Source organism: Pituophis catenifer, unplaced genomic scaffold (genome assembly GCF_029215685.1).
Source record: "Pituophis catenifer annectens isolate HBS135680 unplaced genomic scaffold, rPitCat1.0.hap2 SCAF_14, whole genome shotgun sequence".
Taxonomy (NCBI): domain Eukaryota; kingdom Metazoa; phylum Chordata; class Lepidosauria; order Squamata; family Colubridae; genus Pituophis; species Pituophis catenifer.
The window spans coordinates 22188951-22209887 of record NW_027256894.1 but is presented as its reverse complement, the minus strand read 5'-3'; the positions used below and the strand labels follow the sequence as shown (position 1 = coordinate 22209887).

The 20937-nt window shown below is 42.7% G+C and overlaps 1 protein-coding gene across 1 annotated transcript in view; it reads left to right on the top strand.

Annotated features, from left to right (window-relative positions):
- THSD4 (thrombospondin type 1 domain containing 4) overlaps positions 1-20937 on the top strand; it is a 137388-nt gene that overhangs the window by 39937 nt on the left and 76514 nt on the right. The window contains exon 6 of the mRNA XM_070953348.1: positions 10582-10718. Coding sequence (XP_070809449.1) covers positions 10582-10718 — 137 coding nt within the window. The remainder of the gene's footprint in view (positions 1-10581; positions 10719-20937) is intronic.

Below are 20937 nucleotides of genomic sequence, written 5' to 3'. Positions count from 1 at the left end.
CTTTTCCTTGCACGCAAAGAAAGAATCTGAACAAACGCGTTGATCTTATTACCATCAGGGACTTTCAACATTTTCAACTTTGCCAGGCGTTTTAATTTGGGAGGCCTTTTAAATTCTCGCTGCCCTTTTTTTCCTCGTGGCAACCCTGCTGGATCATATATTTTCATGGCTTTGCAATTGCCCAAGATCTGAAGGTTTCCTCCGGGCAAGAGAGAAGCATCACGTTCGATGAATTAACTTTGTCCTGGGCCCAGCCGTGCCCCGTGCCTGCTAATATAATTCTGCTTTTGGTTATCTCATTAGAGCGAGATGCATTTCTTAAGAATCTTACCAGCGGCCAACCTGATTAAAAGAAAATAAAATAACAAAAAAAGCCAGATCTTGCGAGCCAACTTGGAAAGGGGGAGAATGAGACTGGGAACTCGCTGTTGTTTGGGAAGCATGGACTTGTAGCAATTCATTAGAAGATTGGAGCAGAATGCTGGCAATTGCATCCAAGCAATATTTAACTTTTATTTATGCCCGTTCAGCAACTCGACTGCTGACATCTTGCTTTCTCAAGTTGTGGTGAAGATGTGTTTGGCTGGCCCCCCTTTAAACTTGTTTGACAAAAGCAGATTGCAAAGAATGCAAGCTGTCCTTTAAACGTACAACTATGTTAAGTTTATTCGGAGTATTGTCGTCTTGCTTTTCAAGTTAAGTACCTTTTAAAAGTACTGCCCAACATAACCGAAACGATGACATTGTTTCACATGCTGGCTAGGGAATTCTGGGAATTGAAGTTTCCACACTCTTGCTAGCTTGATAGCTTGATAATCATGAGTGGGATTCTTTATTAGCGGGTATTCATTTAATTCAATCTCTTCCTTTACTTTATGAAACAAATCTCATCTCTTCAAGCTGCCCCTTGCTGATTTTTTCCTCTTCCTCTGTTGGAGGAGAAGATCCCAGATGTGGCTCAGCTCTCAAGTCTTTACTCTGCAGGAAGTAAATTCCAAAGTTCAACTTCTGGCACCAAAACATTCCTGGGAAGCGAGGAGAAGAAACGACCTTTTCTCTTTGAGCTTGGAGGCATAGACCCCTTGGAGGGGTCCAGAACTGGACTAGCAAGATTGATGATATATCCTTGAAAACCAAGGCTGACCACCAGATGCTCCTTGTCTTTGCAATTTTGCAAATGAAGCCCTTTTTTTGAAAGAGAGATCTTTTTGAAGGAGAAAAGCAGGCAGACTGGGTGGCGGAGTTAAGTACATCATCAGCTTAGAATCCTTACATTGCTGCAAATGATTCAAGTGCGGCCTTGAATTCCATTGACTGTTATCTGGCATCGATTTAGTATTGAACTTTGGTTGATTAGATTCTGTGTAGACTTGAACTGGAACTTAATATATGATCCTGATCCTTTGCGCCTGACAGTTCTTGTCAACCATCATCCATCCTAAGACACAATCTCTTTCCATACCTCCTACCTTTTCATGCTTTCAGACATAGCTGTTGGATTTCTTTGATGCCCCTCAAAGTACAGGTAGTTCTTGATTTACGGCCATTCATTTAGTGACGTTTAAAGTTACAACAGCACTGAAAAAAAATGACTTATGGCCAGTCCTCACACTTATGACCATCGCAGCATCCTCAATGTCACGGGATGAAAATTCAGTCACTTGGCAACTAGCATAAATTTACTACAATTGCAGCATCCTTGAGCCAAATGATCACTGCTTGTGACCCTCCCAACTGGCTTCCACCAACAAAGTCAACGGGAGAATGATTCACTTCACAACTGCAGTGATTGGCTTAACAACTGTGGCCAAAAAAGGTTGTAAAATGAGGTGCAATTCATTTAAACAACCATTTTGCTTAGCGATGGAAATTTCGATCACAATTGTGGCTGCCAGTCATGGACTACCTCCATTAATAATTTCATCTACAATTAACAGCAATATCAAAAGGCCAATCCCAGTGCATTTCACCTCGTTGTTTTGCTCCAGAGAAGGCAAGGCCAGAAGCAGCCTAATAATAATAATAATAATAGTAATAATAGTAATAATAGTAATAATAATAATAATAATAATAATAATAATAATAATAATAATAATAATTTTATTTCTATACCGCCCTTCTCCTGAAGGACTCAGGGCGGTGTACAGCCAATTTAAAAACACAGGACACAACAATGATTAAAAATTAAAATAATTAAATAGATTTCGCCGATTTAAAACCCCAAAAATTTAAAATACCCCAATTTAAAATTATTATGTTGATAGCCCTGCCTGGCGGAACAACAGGGTCTTCAGTGCACAGCGAAACACCCGGAGGTCGGAGATCTTGCGTATTTCTGGGGGCAGTTCATTCCACAGGGCTGGGGCTCCCACAGAGAAGGCCCTCCCCCTGGGTGTCGCCAGCCGACATAACTTATTGTTGTAACTAAAGGTGGGGGTGGGAATTAGCGTTGATTGCATTTTATTTCCGTGCGGTTAAATGAAAACAAATGCTGGTTAAAGGGGCTCTTCTCTGTGTCTTGAATAATTTCCCTCCTGCTGAAAAATTGTGTACCTTTTAGAGAGGCCCTGGATCTGCCTATGAAACTTGGGAGATGGTAATTTTAGCTTGTTCTCCTCTGAGTCCCCAGCAAGAATAACAGCCCCACCTGTTAATGGGATTCGCTCGCTCTCCATTGTTTGGTAGACATGTTGCAGCCCGCACGGGCTCATTCTACTCCATCCTTCCAAAGCATTGCAAAGACAGAAGCTTTTTGATCTCCTTTGCTTTTAAGCGAAGATGTCAATTAATGGCCAGAGTTGGGTATTATCTAGAAAGGATGCTTCTTCAGCTAACTCAGCAAAGTCAAAGCTTTGTGGTCTCTTGATGGATTTCCAGAGATTGTAGGAAAGCTTCTTCTTTGTCATGCTAATTCAGGAGGCTACCTGCCTGCCTGCTGCCTTCCCTAACTTCTGGTTTCTTTTGAAGAGAGACTTGCAAGCGCTAGGAATGGGTGATAAATCATCTTCTACAAAATGAAAGCCAGGAATGTTCTCCTCCACGGGGTGTGAACCCAACAATATCCTTTCCCTTCTCTTCTCTTTACTTTTTCTCCATTCAGTCATGATGTCATGGGAGCGGTGCATTCCAAAAGATTGCACCTGGGGCAAAACACTTTCCCCCCTCCTCCCATCTAATCTGCAGATTTTACAGAGAAGATGAAAAGTTGCTCAGGGAGGTAAACTGAGGCCATCTTGGCACCCTCCGTTTGCTAAGAGCTTATCTGCATTTCTCCTTTCTTTATTGTGGTGTCCTCTGGAAGGTTGAGCTCTTACTTCAGCAGACAAAGGGGAGGATTTTGGTTTTAAGGTTGGATTTCAGCAGATTTTTGTTGGGTGAGAGTGGAAATCCTGCAGAGATAGTTCCAAGCTGCATACACACTGATCTGTAGAAGAACGTAGGTCCTTAGGACAAAAGTATTGAAGGGGAGTTCTGTAATGGAAGCAACTACAGTCTCACCATGAACTTGGTGAGCCTTCTTGGCTTCCTCCTTCCAACCCACATGGAGAATTATTACAAGCTATGGAACTTACAAGCTATGTCACGTTCACTAGCATCTTTGATAGTTAGACATAGAAGAGGCAGGCAGGTGTGTCTATGTCAACTGACTCTGGTGGCCATAGATGACCTTCATAATCCCACTACTTCTCAAAGATGGAGAGGACAAGAATGGTTGTTCTTTTAATCATTGTGGGCCTCCTGGAAGGTAGTGTGAAACTTCCAACAAGATAGATCTATACAGTGGTGGGATTCAGGTAATTTAACAACCGGTTCTCTGCCCTAATGATTTCTTCCAACAACCAGTTTGCTAAACTGCTCAGAAAGTTAACAACCGGTTCTCCCGAAGTGGTGTGAACTTCCAGTGGTGAATCCCACCACTGGATCTATACAACGCAACCCCTGAGTTTTCTTGCAAAAACTAGAGTGAGACATTCTTGATTCCTTTCCTATTGATTTATCCATGGCCTTCAGTTATGATATTGGGGGTTGATCTTGAGAGTTCACCAGATTTTGGGTTGGGGAATGGTGTGTTTGTGAGTGAAGTCTTGGTTCCATTTTCCTTTGAAGATTTGTTTATATTGGTCCGTTGCCATGAGATGCTGTATCTGCTTGTCCTGGTCACCTAATCACAACCACCCAATAAAACTACATTCGTATGGAATGCTTATCACGAGGAATAAATACAAAGACAGACTGAGTGGAATTGAGCAAGTGGCTGGGTGGAGCCACTTCCTTCCCATAAACTGTGGGGAAAGTTTATATAAATATAAATTGATGAAAATGACACTTAAATGTACACATGCCCAATTCATGGAGAACTTCACAACTGTGTGGACTTGTGGAGACCCCCAGTGGACACTAAGTGAAAGGAAGAGGACTTTTGTGGTAGGTTTCCCCTTCTTTTTAGAGAACAGTTCTTTTTCCCCCCTTTTCATTTAACTCTCCCCTTAATTTCTGTTGTCCCATTGGCTTCACTTGGTCTTCTTCATAACCTCAGTATTCCCTTAGGCAAAATCAAATAATTTATGTTGGGAATTTCTGGTTCTTTAAGGGTGACCCCAAATTTGCTGCCTGAGGCATGTCTCAAAATGCTGGAAAAGAAGAAGGAAAAAGAAGAAGAGGACAACCCACAGCGAGGGGTGGATTTACAGTTGGAGGATCCGAAGGAACAAATCGGGGATAGTTCCCCTGGAGAACATTATTTATTGATTTGATAAATTTAGATGACCACTTGTCTCATTGAATGTGACTCTGGATGGTGTACAACCAACAATTAAAACAATGTCACAGCAGTTAAAACCTAGTTGGTCACATAATTCAGCATCAAATGAATGAGACATAATCAATCTATCAATCAATATAAAGATCCAGCCCTCATGGAAACAAAGAGAAGAGGATGGCCAGCAGGAAGGTGGATGGACTTAGTGGGGATGGGTGGCACCATTAGAAGACTTGAAGGACCAGATTAGGAATAGATCATCATGGAGGAAGATGCATGTGGTTGCTAACAATCAGCATCAACTTGATAGAACGTAATCAGCTGATTTTTAAACTATTCACTGCACCATATCTGATTTTTCAGTCTCTACACAATAATTGAAGAGAGAATACTGCCTAGTTTGACAATGAGAGGGTTAAAAAAAAAACAACCCTATGATATTTAGGGAAAGCAAAGATATGCTGATCTCACCTTCCTTCTAACCAAGCCATACTGTGCTCTGATGGTAGCATTTCCATTGAATCCCACAAACACAATGAGATTCTTATACTGTATGTCTCCTCAGAAGGAAGTCCGATTAAATCTAGGTTTTATTCTAGATTGCCCAAGATTGCAATTTATCAGTGCAAAACGCTTGGTGACTTTCTTGCAAGGGTTGAAAATAATTTAAGTACAGCACTAAAAGGAGGAAAATTTGTCAGAGATATAAATTAAGGAGAGGGATCTTTACTGAGATTCTTTGAGCAAAGACGGCCTAATAAGGACAAAATATCTAAAATTCCATGATATTAAAAGCAAGGCAAAGCCAGGACAATTCCTCGGACTGAAATAAGTAATTTTAGTTACATGTTTGGTTAAAGCATCTATTTAATGTCTACTTTATTCATGGAATGCTCTTAAAAGCAGTAAATAAATGGTATGTTACTGGCTCATTCCCATAAACTCTTAATAATCATTTTTTGGGTGCTTTTTTCCTGTGGCATGTATTTGGAATGAGTGATGGGCTAAGGGTAGACAGATGTCAAAGCCTGAACAAATTCAGGAAGACTTTCCCAAACTCAACGAAGATTTATGTGACCCGAGGAGGAACAAGAGTAAGCATGGCAGATAAATTAAGCCAAAGAGATTAGAAAGGATCAGTGATTTATGAAACATGATTCAGTATTCAACAGATTGGAGACAAGAAATATGAGAATTTCTTGGCTCAGAAATGTCCTAACAAAGAGGATGAGGCTCTTAAAGGGGAGTTTAACCTGTGATGTTTTTAAAGGTATTTTTCCACACATTTTTATATCAAGCATTAGATTTGCAGAATACAGAATAACAGAGTTGGAAAAAAACCTTGGAGGTCTTCTAGTCTGACCCCCTGCTCAAGCAGGAGACCCTACACCAGTGAGGGCAAACCTTTTCCGCACCGAGTGCCCAAACCGGAACGTGCGTACATGTGCATGCATATGCATGCACCAGAAACCCAAAAACCAGCTGGCTGGCACACCATGTGCACCAGCCAGCTGGTTTCTGGTTTCTGGTGCTCCAGGGTGCACACATGCATGTCCATGCAGGCACGTTCCAGTCTTCAGGCTTCCGGCATGTACATGCATGTCAGCCAGCTTGTCTTCACGCATGCCGGAGCACCAGAAACCCGAAGATCAGCTGGCCAGCGTGTGCATGCCTGTTTTTTAGCCATTTTGAGGGCCATTTTCAGGCTATTTTGGGGTCATTTTCAGGCCATTTTTGGGCTGTTTTTGACCTAAAAAACAGCCAGAAAAGGGCCAGAAAACAGCCCCCAAAATGGCCTGAAAAATGGCCTGAAAAACAGCCTGTTTTTTGGCTGGTTTTTTTGCCATTTTCAGGTCGTTTTCCAGCGCTTTGGCTCCCGCGAAGACCAGCTGGTCGGCACACATATGCGTGCCAGAAACCACAAGAGCAGCTGGCGATGGCGTGCATGCCCACAGAGAGGTCTCTGCATGCCACCTCTGGCACCCGTGCCACAGGTTCGCCATCACGGCCCTACACCATTCCAGACCAATGGTTGCCCACTCTTTTCTTAAAAGCCTCCATTGTTGGAACAGCCACAACTTCTAGAGGCAAGTTGTTCCACTGGTTAATTGTTCTCACTGACAGGAAATTTCTCCTTAATTCTAGGTTGCTTCTCTCTTGGATAACCTTCCATCCTTTTCCTGACTACATTCTCTCTCTTGAAACTTCCACTTTCAGGGATGGGGTCTACGAGGGCTTGCAAAGTCTTCATAGATTTCTTCAAAAGAAGATCTGCTATTAAGTCAAGAGGCTGGCTGGCAGAATCTTGTAGTATTCGCTTGAGGAACAGTTCTATCCCCCAATTCAGATGCCTCTAATTCTTTAATCGTCTTGAACATTGGGCCCAGGAACATTGATCTGGCTGTGACATGGATCACCAAGATTGATATGAAGTCTAGCAGAATAGCATGGTTAGAAGGGATCTCTAAGGTCTTCTAGTCCAACCCAGAGGTGAAATCCAGCAGGTTCTGACAGGTTCTGGAGAACCGGTAGCGGAAATTTTGAGCAGTTTGGAGAACCGGCAAATACCACCTCTGGCTGGCCCCAGAGTGGGGTGGGAATGGGGATTTTGCAATGTCCTTCCCCCAGGAGTGGGGTGGGAATGCGGATTTTGCAGTATCCTTCCCCTGGAGTGGGGTGGGAATGGAGATTTTGCAGTATCCTTCCCCTGGAATGAGGAAGGAATGGGGATTTTGCAGTATCCTTCCTCTGGAGTGGGGAGGGAATGGGGATTTTGCAGTATCCTTCCCCTGGAGTGGGGTGGGAATGGAGATTTTGTAGTATCCTTCCTCTGCCACGCCCCCAAGGCACGCCCACCAAGCCACGCCCACAGAACCGGTAGTAAAAAAAAAATGGATTTCACCACTGGCCCAACCCCCTCCCTACTCAAACAGGAGATCTTATACCACTTCAGACAAATGGTTGTCCAATCTCATCTTGAAAACTTCCAGTGTTGGAGCATCCACAACTTCTGAAGAGAAAGCCATTCCACTGATTAATTATTCTCACTGTCAGAAATTTCTCCTTAATTCCAGGTTGCTTCTCTTCTTGATTAGTTTCCACCCATTGCTTCTTGCCTGCCTTCAGGGGCTTTGGAGAATAGCTTGACTCCCTCTTCTTTGGGGCACCCCCGGAGATATTGGAATACTGCTATCATGTCTCCCCTAGTCCCTCTTTTCATTAAACTAGACATACCCAGTTCCTGCAACCGTTCTTCATGCGAGTAGCTTGAGCATTGCCTTTCGTTTTGTTAGGATTCCTTTATTCCATGATGGAAGGTGGCCCAATCCCTCTTGATGTGAGGGAGAAGGTCCTGGGGGCAATTGGTTGTCATGTTGAACTGGACGTTTCAGGAAAAACTGTCCTTGAAGAGATTGTAAACCGATATGGAAGAATGTGCTTTTAAAATTAGAACTGCCCCGTTAAATTGGGAGCATCAGGATGGAGTTTAGGAACAGATAACGCTCATTTCTCATGGTTGCTTCAAAGGTTGTAAAATTAATCCTGCCTGGGTTTCTGTCCAAGAGAAGTAGGATCAGCTGCCAAAAGTGAATTTAGTGTGGTGAGAACAAGCATCTTCTTCATTGCACATGCTAATATCCATCTCAAGATATCTCAAAACTACATTTGGGAGAAATCAAAACCGCCCTGAATATGATGATAGGTTTTGGGGTTAGCGTAGTATGGGCTTTCCAAGGAATCTGCTACATTAAACATTATATCTTGCAAAGAAATTGATTACGAAACAGAAAACTTGCCTATTAGAAAGGAGAAGCACATGTGTGGGCAGAAATCTAACACATGAATGCAAGGACAGAAGGTTACGGACTCGAACTTGGGAAAGGAAAAAAGTAGAACCAAGTAAAATCAGATGACCATATCTTTTAAGCAACCCTTAGGTGTTTTATATTGTTAGTAATAGATTTTAAATTGGTAGTATGGGATTGCAAAACAGTTTAATGATCTCTTGGAGGCATGCCTTCCCTCATTCAAATCCTGGCCACGATATCAGCCCATGAAGAAATCTGGCCAAGCAGAAGCTGTGTTGCTTCTAGAGAAGTTCTGAAGAAGATCCGGTTCCTCTATTTCTTCCTCTTTCTTCTCTCTTTTTAAAATTTCTGCAATGTTCTGAGCCAAATACTTAATGCCACCATAGCCCAAAGCAGAGAGATCTCATGCTCAGCTCTGATTTCAAGGGGAAAAAAATTAACCTAGTAGAAAATATGTGAGTGAAGTTGGAAAGCTTGACATCAGCAAGAATTCCACTTGCTTTGCATATGGTTTAGATGGCTTACTTTCTATTTTAGACACCTTACTGGAATGGAATGGAATGGAATGGAATGGAATATAGAATAGAATAGAATAGAATAGAATAGAATAGAATAGAATAGAATAGAATAGAATAGAATAGAAAACAGTTGGAAGGGACCTTGGAGGTCTTCTAGTCCAACCCCCTGCTTAGGCAGGAAACCCTACAGTATTTCAGACAAATGGTTATCCAACATCTTAAAAACTTCCAGTGTTGGAGCATTTACAACTTCTGGAGGCAAGTTGTTTCACTGATTAATTGTTCTCACTGTCAGGAAATTTCTCCTTAGTTCTAAGTTGCTTCTCTCCTTGATTAGTTTCCATCTACTGCACTTGATAAAGATGCCACAGATACAGTTCAGCTCCCTCAGCTCAGTCAACCCTCTTCCATTTCTCTGTCATTAGCAGTTGTTTTTTTTTTTAAGAACCCCAATAGCGCTCCCATCATCCCTTCTCCTTTCCTTCTTCCACTACAAGATCTCTGGCAAAGAGAACTGGCTTTACCACCACGCTTTCTTCCAGAACCCATCCAGCTGTTTCTAAAGCTTAAAGGAAAGAGAGATGTCACCACTGCTAGTGGACGTTGGGGGGTGGGGAGGAGGAGGAGAAAAGAAGAGGACTTGCACATTTTGGAGAACTGGAGGAGGGAGGTAACTGTGGGAGTGTGGGACCAGTCAGGCAACTTGCCAACATGTTCATGGTTTGTTTCAAGAAACATTCAAGAAAGCATTTTATGGGATTAGCTTAATCCTGAAGGGTCAAGGATAGATAGGACAATTTGGAGTCCTCCAGATGTACTTGAAGCTCAGTTCCCATGAATTCCAACCAATAATCCAACAGTCTGAAGTATTTTAGTCATTGGATATAGGATACCCAGAAGCAAAGGACGATGACTCCTTATCTCCAGAGTTGCCAAATAGATTGTGGGACAGGAGAGAAACCTAGTTTGTTTTTTCACCCAGCATTATCAGCAGGCCTGCCTTGGAAATAGCAATAGCCCTTAGATTTATATACCGCTTTACACCCCTCTCTAAGTGGTTTATAGATTGCCCCCACCAATCTGGGTCCTCATTTTATCGACCTCGGAAGGATGGAAGGCTGAGTCAGGATCGAACTGCTGGCAGTCAGCAGAGCCAGCCTGCAATACTGCATTCTAACCACTGCGCCACCATGGCTCTAAATTGAAATCCTTTTCCATTTAAATATATCTACTTTGAGTGGCATGATTCCAATGCAGAGAGTTGATTCCATTTGGGGATCCGACTGAACGTCATTTGATCTGACATCCCAACAGAATCCTTGCATAAAACCTGTTCCTAGACACTTCCTTCTAAAAAAAAATTATTTGCTTCCTGGTGCCATCACTTCATTCTGCTGATGATGGGGCTGGCACAAGGAAACCATGTTAAGAAGTTTTGGGGAAATATTGGTGTTTGCGTCTTGTCCTACTTTGTCCCTTTCTGCCTTCCTTTCAGTGAAGGGCACTCAGAAATGTGAACTCAACTGCCGAGCGGTCGGCTATCGCTTCTACGTGAGGCAGGCGGAGAAAGTTATCGACGGGACACCATGCGATCAAAATGGAACCTCCATCTGCGTGTCGGGGCAATGCAAGGTAAGAAGGACATCAACCTCAAAGTTGGAAGTTTCCTCTTCCGTGTGATTCCCACAGCTTCATATAGCCCAAAATGAGAGAAAACCACCAGGAATGTAAATATTTTCTGTACATTTCTTTGGACTTCTTTTTTTTAAATAGATAAACACAATCTTTTCCTGTAAGTCTAGGTTTCTCTTCTTGTCCACATCTGGAGAGGATCAGGCATGTTCTTGGAAGTTATTTTTAGTGATTCAAAGCATAGTTGGAGTTATCTTTCTAGATGGAAGATATGGCTGGGGTTCAATTTATTTATGAAGGCATCTTTTGATATAAGGCTGAAGGCCAGGAGGCTGTTGATGTTTTGATCCAAGCTGAGTCCATGTAATGCCCACAGGCCAACTTCACAATGCGGCTGTACTCGCTGGAAGAGAAGATACAAACATGGAAAAAAAATGTGTCTATAATCATTTACTCGCAATGAGTAACACCCCGTTGGATTCATGTCAGAATACACACGGAGCGATTGTACTGTAAAACCGAGGAAACATGTTGTGTGCGTAAAATGATCACATATCCTTTTAACACTCTCATTCACAGATGTTCTTCCCATGTTTGTTTATATAACTCAGAGCTCTGGAGAAACAGCGATTTTGGCCTCCTCTCTGCAGATAACACTGCTGAATAACACGTAGACTTCAAATCTTTTGAGCCCAAGGCAATTCTGAGTCAATCTCAGGCTCTTGACCCATTAAGTCAAGCCTTCTGGATCCAACTGGGTATATTTGGGAAGCTCATTATGATAGGCCAAAGTCTGCAACTCCCCATTCCCTGTTGATTTCTGCCATCCATGATGGAAGGAAATGGCCAGAAACCATACATATTCAGTCCTTTATATCAGGGGTCTCCAACCTTGGCAACTTTAAGACTGGTGGACTTCAACTCCCAGAGTTCCTCAGCCAGCAAAGCTTCCTGAGGAACTCTGGGAGTTGAAGTCCACCAGTCTTAAAGTTGCCAAGGTTGGAGACCCCTGCATTATATCATGATTCCCCATGAATATGTCCTGTCCCCTTGGCTGCCATCAGAACTGTTGATAGCAAATCCCAAACTCCTTGCTATGTAAATATATATATTTTTCCTTGAAGGGTCCTTGGTGCTCTCTGAGCTTGTTTGCTTTCTTGCAGATATTTCATTATCCAAACTAGGAAACATCAGACCAACAATTAAGAAGTAAACAATATCCCAATCGAGGCAATGCCAAAAAAGTAAACAGCCCAACTCAACAACCTCTAAGACCAATCCCACCAACACTGACAGGGCTAGCTACTTGACTATAAACAGGGAGCAAAACCCACTCCCTACTAGCACTGATGATGTTAACCTAGTTGGGTAATGAAATGTCTACAAGAAAACAACCAAGCTCAGAGAGCACCAAGGAGGTACCCCTCATGTCAACCCTAAGCTAGAAATATCCTCCTTCGTGTATTTCCTTTTCTTAGTCCTGAATTTCCAAGAATGTCGTTTTGGCTGATGTCCTTGACTTCCAACTTTGTAAAGAGTGTGAAATCTCTTCACATGATCTCTGCCATGCTTTTAAAAGACCTTTGTGGTTTGCGGCCCTACACCTTGTGGGAAGAGAAGGAGGCTCTTGAAAGCAAACCTGATTTTTGCATTCAGATAAGTAGATATTACGTAATCACCATATCTGTGGCTTCTCTTTCATGTCTATTTACACAGCCATTGTACTGGCTGTTGGAAAGCTTTTAATGTCCAGGTGTGGGTTCCTTTTAAGATTGCGATGAGGGCATTGTGCGTATAGACTGAGTTGTGTGTGATTCAAGGAGATATTAAGCACTCTTCCAACTTAGTGTGGTGAAACCAGAAGTGGAGTAGCTACAATTGCTTTCTTCTTCCATGTTTTTATCCTGCAACTGTTTGATAAGAAATGTTTTTAAGCTTGTTGACTTAAGCGAAAAGTAGAATGGAGCTGTCAACACTTGACTTGAGTTTCTCCCCTTGCTTTGTCCTTGGCGATTCTGGTTCCCTTGTGCTTGGATGCTGTATTGCTCGTCTGGGCGGGATTTCATCCCTAAGACCATAGATGGGTGTCCCAAAGGTGCTTTTCCAAAAGGCAACTGCACTTTGTTGGGTTTTTGTTTCCTTAAAAAAAAAAAAAAAGAAGGATTCACTTCTAATCCAAGAATCTTCTTCAACCATGACCTGGATGATTGAGAATCTCCATAGACCATTGGTTAATTTTCAGATTTATGGCGTTTTCAGTTGAGGGGTGGACAAGGAGAAGATCTGGGCAGAAAGTTGACCTATGGTCTCCTATTGCATTGTAATTTCCTATATTTCTATTATTGAAGGGATACATTACAGGATGAAAAAAAATGAGACAGTTGTTCTGACATAGGCTTCCCGAGACAGTAAAAAGCACACAATTAGTCCCAAAAACCCTCTTTTTATTTCAACGGCTATGAATTCTGTTCATTCACAGCCCGTAATGAGTCACAAATAGTTTTGTCACAGTCCTTCGGGATAAGGCTGATAAGTACCCACCTTTATCTCCCTTGACACGCTGCCAAAGACCTAATTGGCAATTAGCTTTGCCAGGCCACACGGAGCACAGAGTCAAAACGGAGCTTCAGAATTTAAACTGACCAGCACAAACAAAGTTGCTTCCTGCAAAGGCTTATGTGCCTTTGCTTCACCTTTATGTCTTATGGGAGGGGCCAATCATCTCCAAGCCTTACTCCCGAGTTGTCCCTTTTGTTTTAACTGTTCTTGCCTTCTGGCAGCTCTGCTCATGTGCATACTGGGAACAGGCTCCCCCTGTTCCTCGGCCTCGCTGGCGTCAGACTCTGGAGGCTCCGGAGGCAGCACATAACTCCCAGATGGCCCTGGCCCCCTCTCTGCCTCCAAAGCAGAGCCCTCCTCAGAGCATTCCCCAGACTCCAGGACTGAGCATGTTCCTCCCAGCCTCCTCACTGTCCGACTCTGCTGCCAGCTCCGCAGGCTGCCGGTGGACCACAACAAAAGTGCAGAATGATATCAGGCAGTCTTTCCTAACCTCTGCAGCTGGAAGATGGGTAGACTTCAACTCCCAGAATTCCCCAGCCAGCAGAGGATTCTGGGAGTTGAAGTCCACCCCTCTTCCAGCAGCCATGGTTGAGAAACACGGATATAAGGGACTACCGAGGGAGGGTGACTTGGCAGACGCGCTGAATCTCTTTATTTAGGCATAAATATCTTTCATTTGCAATTTGGTTTCCCTGGGGTCCAATTCGCAGAGTTTACAAAGAAGGAACTTATATTTTAGGCTTGGTGGACTCTGGAAATGATTGAGATGTATGATCCACCAGTGACTTTAATAGGCCTTCAGTGCCATCTGCTGGGTGATTTGTCATAGTCCCATTTATGTCACCAAGGATCATACGAGCAGCGTTGATTTAAAGTTGCTGAACAAGCAGAGTGTCGAAGAAAAGTAAGAAATAACGAGTAACAAATAAGAAAACCACTGACCTAGACTTAATTTAGGTTAATTCAGCCACTGATGAGGCATGCTAAAATGGACTTTTTCCCCCTTATTAGAAAAACAAGGAGGAGGAGTGTATTCTGCATATTTATACAAAATTGTGCAGACACTTTGATGCTGAACCACACAGTGGCGCCAAACTCACAATAATGCAGTGTTGTAGACTTTTCTGTTCCTTTTAAAGAAGTTTCTCTGGGGGGAAGACTGCCCACCCCTTTAGAAATCTTATTCTCATTCTGTATCCCTGATCAGCATGGATTCTCACCCCACAATTATCCCCTGATTCCACCCACTGATGTGACCACAAGAAAAAGGAGTGTGGAGTGTGGTTTTCTCTGTTGGGTGAACCAAAGGTCCATAGGTGTCATTATGGCCCCCAATATTTCATTCGATGTGTCTTTTCTAAAGCAGTGCAAAATGGATCCTCTGGCCAGCAGACCTTTTAATTTAATTATTACAAATAAGGACCTTCACGGAATGGGAAGAAAGTCCACCTCCATCACTGACGGTGATGTGGTGTGTGATGAAGGCCCAACCTAGTCTTCTAGGGAAAGGACCTATGGATCAACAGAAGAGAATATTTATAGCTCAGGGTTGAATTATGGGGTCCTTGGTGCTCTCTGAGCTTGGTGGTTTTCTTGCAGACGTTTCATGACCCAACTAGGTGCCATCATCAGTGCTAGAAAAGAGTGGGGTTTGCTCCCTGTTTATATACACAGGACTTCTCTTGTTAGTGTTAGCGGGTGTGGTCTGGGTGATTCCTTGATTAGGCTTCTGTTTACTGTTGTATTGTTTATCTGAGTCGGTAGTTCCTAGATTGGAGTATTGTTGACTTCTTGACTGGTAGTCTCGTGTAATCTCTGCTTATCTTGGGTGTTGATTGCTGGATGCTGGAAGGAAGGTGTTTTGATCTTTTTGTTTCCTTTTTGGCTTATTGATTGACTCTTTTGAGTGGTATGTAGATGTCATTTATCTCTGTGTGACTGTTGATGGCCAATTTGTCTGAGACCAGCAGGCCTCACCCTAAACCTTACTTAGGGCTCTCATCAAATTATTGAATAAATGAAGGAAAGAAACCAAAATCCACGATCCATCGCCTTTTATGATCTAAGGGAGGTTAGACCATAGATACTACCAAGCTTGGAAGGCAGAAATGGTCCTAAAATTGGGTGCAGCTCACTTAACAGTTTAGCAACAGGAATTCTAATCTCAATTGTGGTCATAAATCGGAAACTACCTGGGTACCATCAATGGCAAGAAATAAATGTTTTGATTCTTATTCAAACAGGGTGTATGTTGCAGAAAAGACAGTCCTTTTTATAACGGAGTTGCGTCCTTTCTTTTAATTTGAAAACATTTCAATGAATGTTTTCCCTGAATGAATGCTTCTTTGTGGTTGGCTAGTAATTCTATCAAACAAACAGTGCTCAGATATATAGATATATTTTTCAACCTGTTTTGAAACTCGATCTCCCGTGTGGTCCAATAAACTCAGATTCCAGCATAAAGAGCAACTTGTAAGTATTATTGAATTTGCAGTGCTGCGATATCTATGCCCGGTTATAATTCCACCTCAGCCAGAGGCACCCACAATTGGTGTAGAAAAAGGCAGTAGTTTGTGCGATTGCAAAAGGAAACTTTATATTCCATTAAAGGCATAACGTGTTGACTTTTTGTATCCACTGGAAAGAACGGTTAATATTTCAGCGCATTAAGAGCGGTAAAATGGTCATTAGGTAGGTAGGGAGGCCATCCACTAATGTGAAACAGGAATGGCCGTGTGGGAGAATCAGTAGAAAATACAAAGATTTTTTGTGGTCTTTTTTATACCATTTCTTGGAGATCTGCTCTCTAGAGTCAGTTTGGCCTTGTTCTGGGGAATTTGGTGGTCAAGACCTCAGAATGAGACTCAGCAAATGACTCAAACCAACATGCAGAATCACAGCCTTGAACCAAACTCAACTGGGACACCATAACAGTAACAGAGTTGGAAGGGACCTTGGAGGTCATCTAGTCCAACCCCCTGCTCATGCAGGAGACCTATATGAGGGATTCGAACCGCCGAACGGCTGACCTTTCTAATCGACAAACTCAGCATCTTTAGCCGCTGAGCCACCTAGCCAGACAATGTTCCATGATGGAACAGAATCTATCACATAAGAAGAGATTGGACAGCGATGGGTCTGGAATGGTATAAGATCTCCTGCTCAAGCAGGAGGTTGGGCTAGAAGACCTCCAAAGTCCCTTCCAACTCTGTTCTTCGGTATTCTGTATTATTATATTGCCTTGCAGAGAAACCCCACTTTTCAACTTGTTATTGTTAGCTGCGAAGTCGTGCCCGGCCCATCGCAACCCCATGGACAACGTTCCTCCAGGCCTTCCTGTCCTCTACCATCCCCTGGAGTCCATTTAAGCTCACGCCGACTGCTTCAGTGGCTCCATCCAGCCACCTCATTCTCTGTTGTCCCTTCTTCTTCTTTTGCCCTCAATCATTCCCAGCATTAGGCTCTTCTCCAGGGAGTCCTTCCTTCTCATGAGGTGGCCAAAGTATTTGAGTTTCCTCTTCAGGATCTGGCTTTCTAAAGAGCAGTCAGGGTTGATCTCCTCTAGGACTGACCGGTTGGATGGCCTTGCAGTCCAAGGGGCTCACAGGAGTCTTCTCCAGCACCAGAGTTCAAAGGCCTCAATTCTTTGGCCCTCAGCCTTTCTTGTGGTCCAACTTTCACAGCCATCCATTGCAACTGGGAAAACCATAGCCTTGACTATACACACTTTTGTTGGCAGGGTGATGTCTCTGCTTTTTCCCCTTTTTTTCCTTTTCAACTAGCCTCCCACAGAATGCCAGACCCCATGAAACATTCTTCCCCAACCCTTCCCCCTTTCAGAACTGCTTAACAACACACCCCAGTTGATGTTTGGGGTTGTGGGCCTCGGAGAAGCCATGTCTCCCCTGCACTTGGTAGGATGGGAAAAAACAGCTGGAAGAGAAGGCTGTTGTCCAAGATCATCCAGCTTACAGTCACCATCGCTGCTGGGCAGCCTTTCCCTTCAATTTGCCTCAGCTGCAGATTTTACAGACTCCTATGTAGTATAAATTGGAAGCATACGCAAGGCGAGGATGGGATCCAACCGAAGTTCTGGTTTTGGTTAGGCTTAGGAATGGAAAAGATTTGGCTGGGCCATCTTTGTCTCCTTCTTCGGTGCCAACCTTGGGAAGGATATCAGCAAGTTGGCAAGGTTCTAGAATAATAGAAACTAGAGATGGCAAAGAAGAGAAGACCACACGAGTGATTTCCCCCAAACAATGCTGTTCTGTTCTTTGTAGTCTAGAGGGGAGTTTCAGTCCTCTCCTTTTTCCTCTAGCTTAGTTTAGTCTACATTGGAGCTTTGCATAAATACTTGAACAGGTGAGATTCCTGGAGGGAAAACTTGCTCTTTGTTGTTTTTTTTCCAAGGCTAGTTTCAAGCACCGAATCCTTTGTGCAATCAGAAAAGGGGGAAACTCTTTTGTTCCATGAAGGCTGTGGGTCCTAAGAAGTCCTCTTATCTATGGCTAGCAAGTTGTTCCACTGATTAATCGTTCTTACTATCAGGGAATTTCTCTTTAGTTCTAGGTTGCTTCTCTCCTTGATTAGTTTCCACCCGTTGCTTCTTGTCCTGCTTAAAATTTGCAATAATGCACATGTGCAATACTGTCTCTGAAACTAAACAAAAAAATCTCCTATAAAAATGCTCAAAATCACCACTTTTTCTACATCTGACTGATTTTCACCTCATGGACAAGGATTTGAGAAGAGCCGAGAGAACATTGTGTTAACATCGCTGGCAGATTTGCCCAATAATTTATGGCGATGATAACGGATACAGTACAAAATGAACAAAAAGGTAATTAGAAAAACACACAGCAATTAATGGCCCCTCTTCGAAAGGATTCGTTTCATCAACTTAATTAATGAGAACTAAAGAGCAAGAAATTATTGTAGCAGAAAAGTTAGTAAATAACCAGAAGCTAAAAAAAAAAAAAAATACCGGGGATTGCAGGGCAATCTGCCTGCTTGTATGTGATTTGGAGGAGAGATTCTTTTCAAAATAATCCTGGTTTGACCAGTCACTTTTAAACATTTTAGCAAACACCACAAGATTGTGAAGTCATGGCTACTGTTTCCACTATAAATGAAGTCTGAATTACCTCTAATTGTGTTTCAGAAGAACACACAGTGCTCTACAAAACCAAAATTATCTTGGAGTTTTTCAAAGTAGAGGTCTGAAGAGTATTAAAACAAATGTTGCATTGGGTTTTTCCCCCCCCCAATGAGAATGCTCTTTGCAGTCTCATCCTTAAGATTTTTATGGTTAAAAGGCCAGTCATAGACCGGACAACGGCTGGCAGTGAAAAACATGGCAGTCAAAAATGCACAGTCATTAAAACAACGTCTGTTGTAGCACATAGAAGTAATAATGTGCGGATTCTGCCTAGAGGCCATTCAACACACACAAACACACACACATGGAGTGTATCTTTGGGGAAGCTACACCAAAATAAATTAACAAATAAACCTGGAAGCTGTTTTGTGTTTTTATACAGAAAAACCCACTTAGAAAAGTCATAGAGATGCACTGTTTCCCCAAACTCATGTTTTTCAACCTTGGTCATTTTAAGATATATGGACTTCAACTCCCAGAGGTCTCCAGTCAGCTTGGAGACAAATGGTTTCACCTCAAGTAGGTGGATGGACCAATAGCTTCCAAGGTGGATAAAGAAATGACCCACCTTTTACAAGAGTTGGCTGGAAAAGGTCCTAAGAGAAAGATTAGCTTAGCCTGGGACATCATTCTGACAGGTTTCCAATCCCAAGCAAAGACATCTGAGATCTCCTTCTAGCTTGACTTTCCTCCATCACCCTGCATACAGATTCTCTTCAAGTTCTACCAAGACTTTTCCCTCACATGTCTTGCATTTCCCTCAGCAGAAAACATTCAACTTCCTCTGCTCCGTAACACCCTTTTTCTTTTTCATCTCCCCTCTCAAGGACATCTTGATTATTTACAGTTGAAGCATCCAAAGGACTCAATGCTTTGTGGTCCACCCTTACGGATCTGCCTTGCTTTCCACCACATCTGTGTGAGACTTGTAGGAAATCTTTTTGTGATGGAGTTAGCCAAGTTGGAAACATCAGGGCTTTTTCAAATATTAACCCAACTTTCCTGACTTCAGTGAAGGAATCTGACTAAGGCAGAGGTGTGGGATATATCTGAAGAAGGTGCTTTTTCAGATTTTTGTGGGGGTTCTGGTGGGTTCTGGTTGTGGGAATGGAGGGAAACCGAATTCCTCTTCTTGTGGTTCAATATGGACCTGTTAAGAGGAAAGCAAAACCATATTGGATCAAGGAACAAAAACTCTTGGGTGGAATATTTAATTTTCGTCATGTTGCTGTGGGACCATTTCCTTGGATTGTCCATTTTTGAGAATAGATACCTTATGTGAAGTTTGGCTTGTAGGCAATGCATGCAGTGTTTGGCTTCCGGTGCCAAAGGAGAAATGGAGAACATGTGCAAACTTTAAAATAATGTCCCGTTCGCAGCATGGATGTAAAGCATTTATAGAGTTTTACATAGGAGAGAGTCTAGACAAGCAAGGATTTGGCACACGATTTTGAAGACAGGGATTGGGTCAGGAAAAGGAGAAGGTCAACAAGCTTTCCTTGGCCATAGAGCAGAAAGAACAAGGTTGTTTGGAAAGAGAGAATAATTCAAATATGCAATTGAACCTGCCCAGAAGAAATAGATGTATTAACTTCTCCTTCTCCTTCTCCTCCTCTTTTTTCCTTTTTCTTCCTTTCCTTCTTTCTTTCTCCCTTTCCTTCTCCCTCTTCTTCTTCTCCTCCTCTTTCTCCACCTTCTCCCCCTCTTTCTCTTCTTCCCCTTCCTTCTTCCTCTTCTCCTTCTCCTTCCCCTCTTTCTTCCCCTCCTCTTCTTCTTCCTCCTCCTCTTCCACCTTCAGCTCTTCCGTTTCTTCCTTTCCCTTCTCCTTCTACTCATCCTCCCCATTCTTCTTCCTCTCTTTCTCCTTCTCTTCCTTCCCTTCTTTTTTCCTTCCTTCCCTTCTCCTCCTCCTCCTTCCCCTCTTCATCTTTCTCCTCCTCTGAGAGGAGGCTGAGAGAAGGCCATGTTTCTAAGCTGAAATGCCTCTGGGAAAGGCATATCACCAGGTTGTGTCATTCTCACTGAAGCAGATCACAGAGGCCCTTCAAAGAGGCCTCCCATCCTGGCTGAGATGTCAAAGAGAAAAAGAAACACATCTTCAAATAGGTTTAATTTTCTTTCTTTCTTTCTTTGCAAACCCTTGTAACTTTTAAAATAATATTAATATTGTGGTAACACTCTTGGGTCTAACAAATGTTTTAAGTTTTCTCAAAGAGAGATTCCCTCCTGGCTGAGATGTAAGGAGAAGATCTAAACACTTCTTCAAAATATTAATTGTGGTTTTTCTTTTCCTTCCCCACGCCTTGTGTTCATGCAAAGAACTGCACCTTTAAAACAATATTGCTTTAAAGTTCTAGCGGTTGGATTAAAAATGACAAAAAGTCATTCCAAAGAGACTTTCTCTCCTGGCTGAGGTATGGAAAGGTCAAATGCCTTTTCAAGGAAATGGAACCACCTTCATTTCTTTCTTTTTCAAGCATCAGCATTTCCAAAAATGAA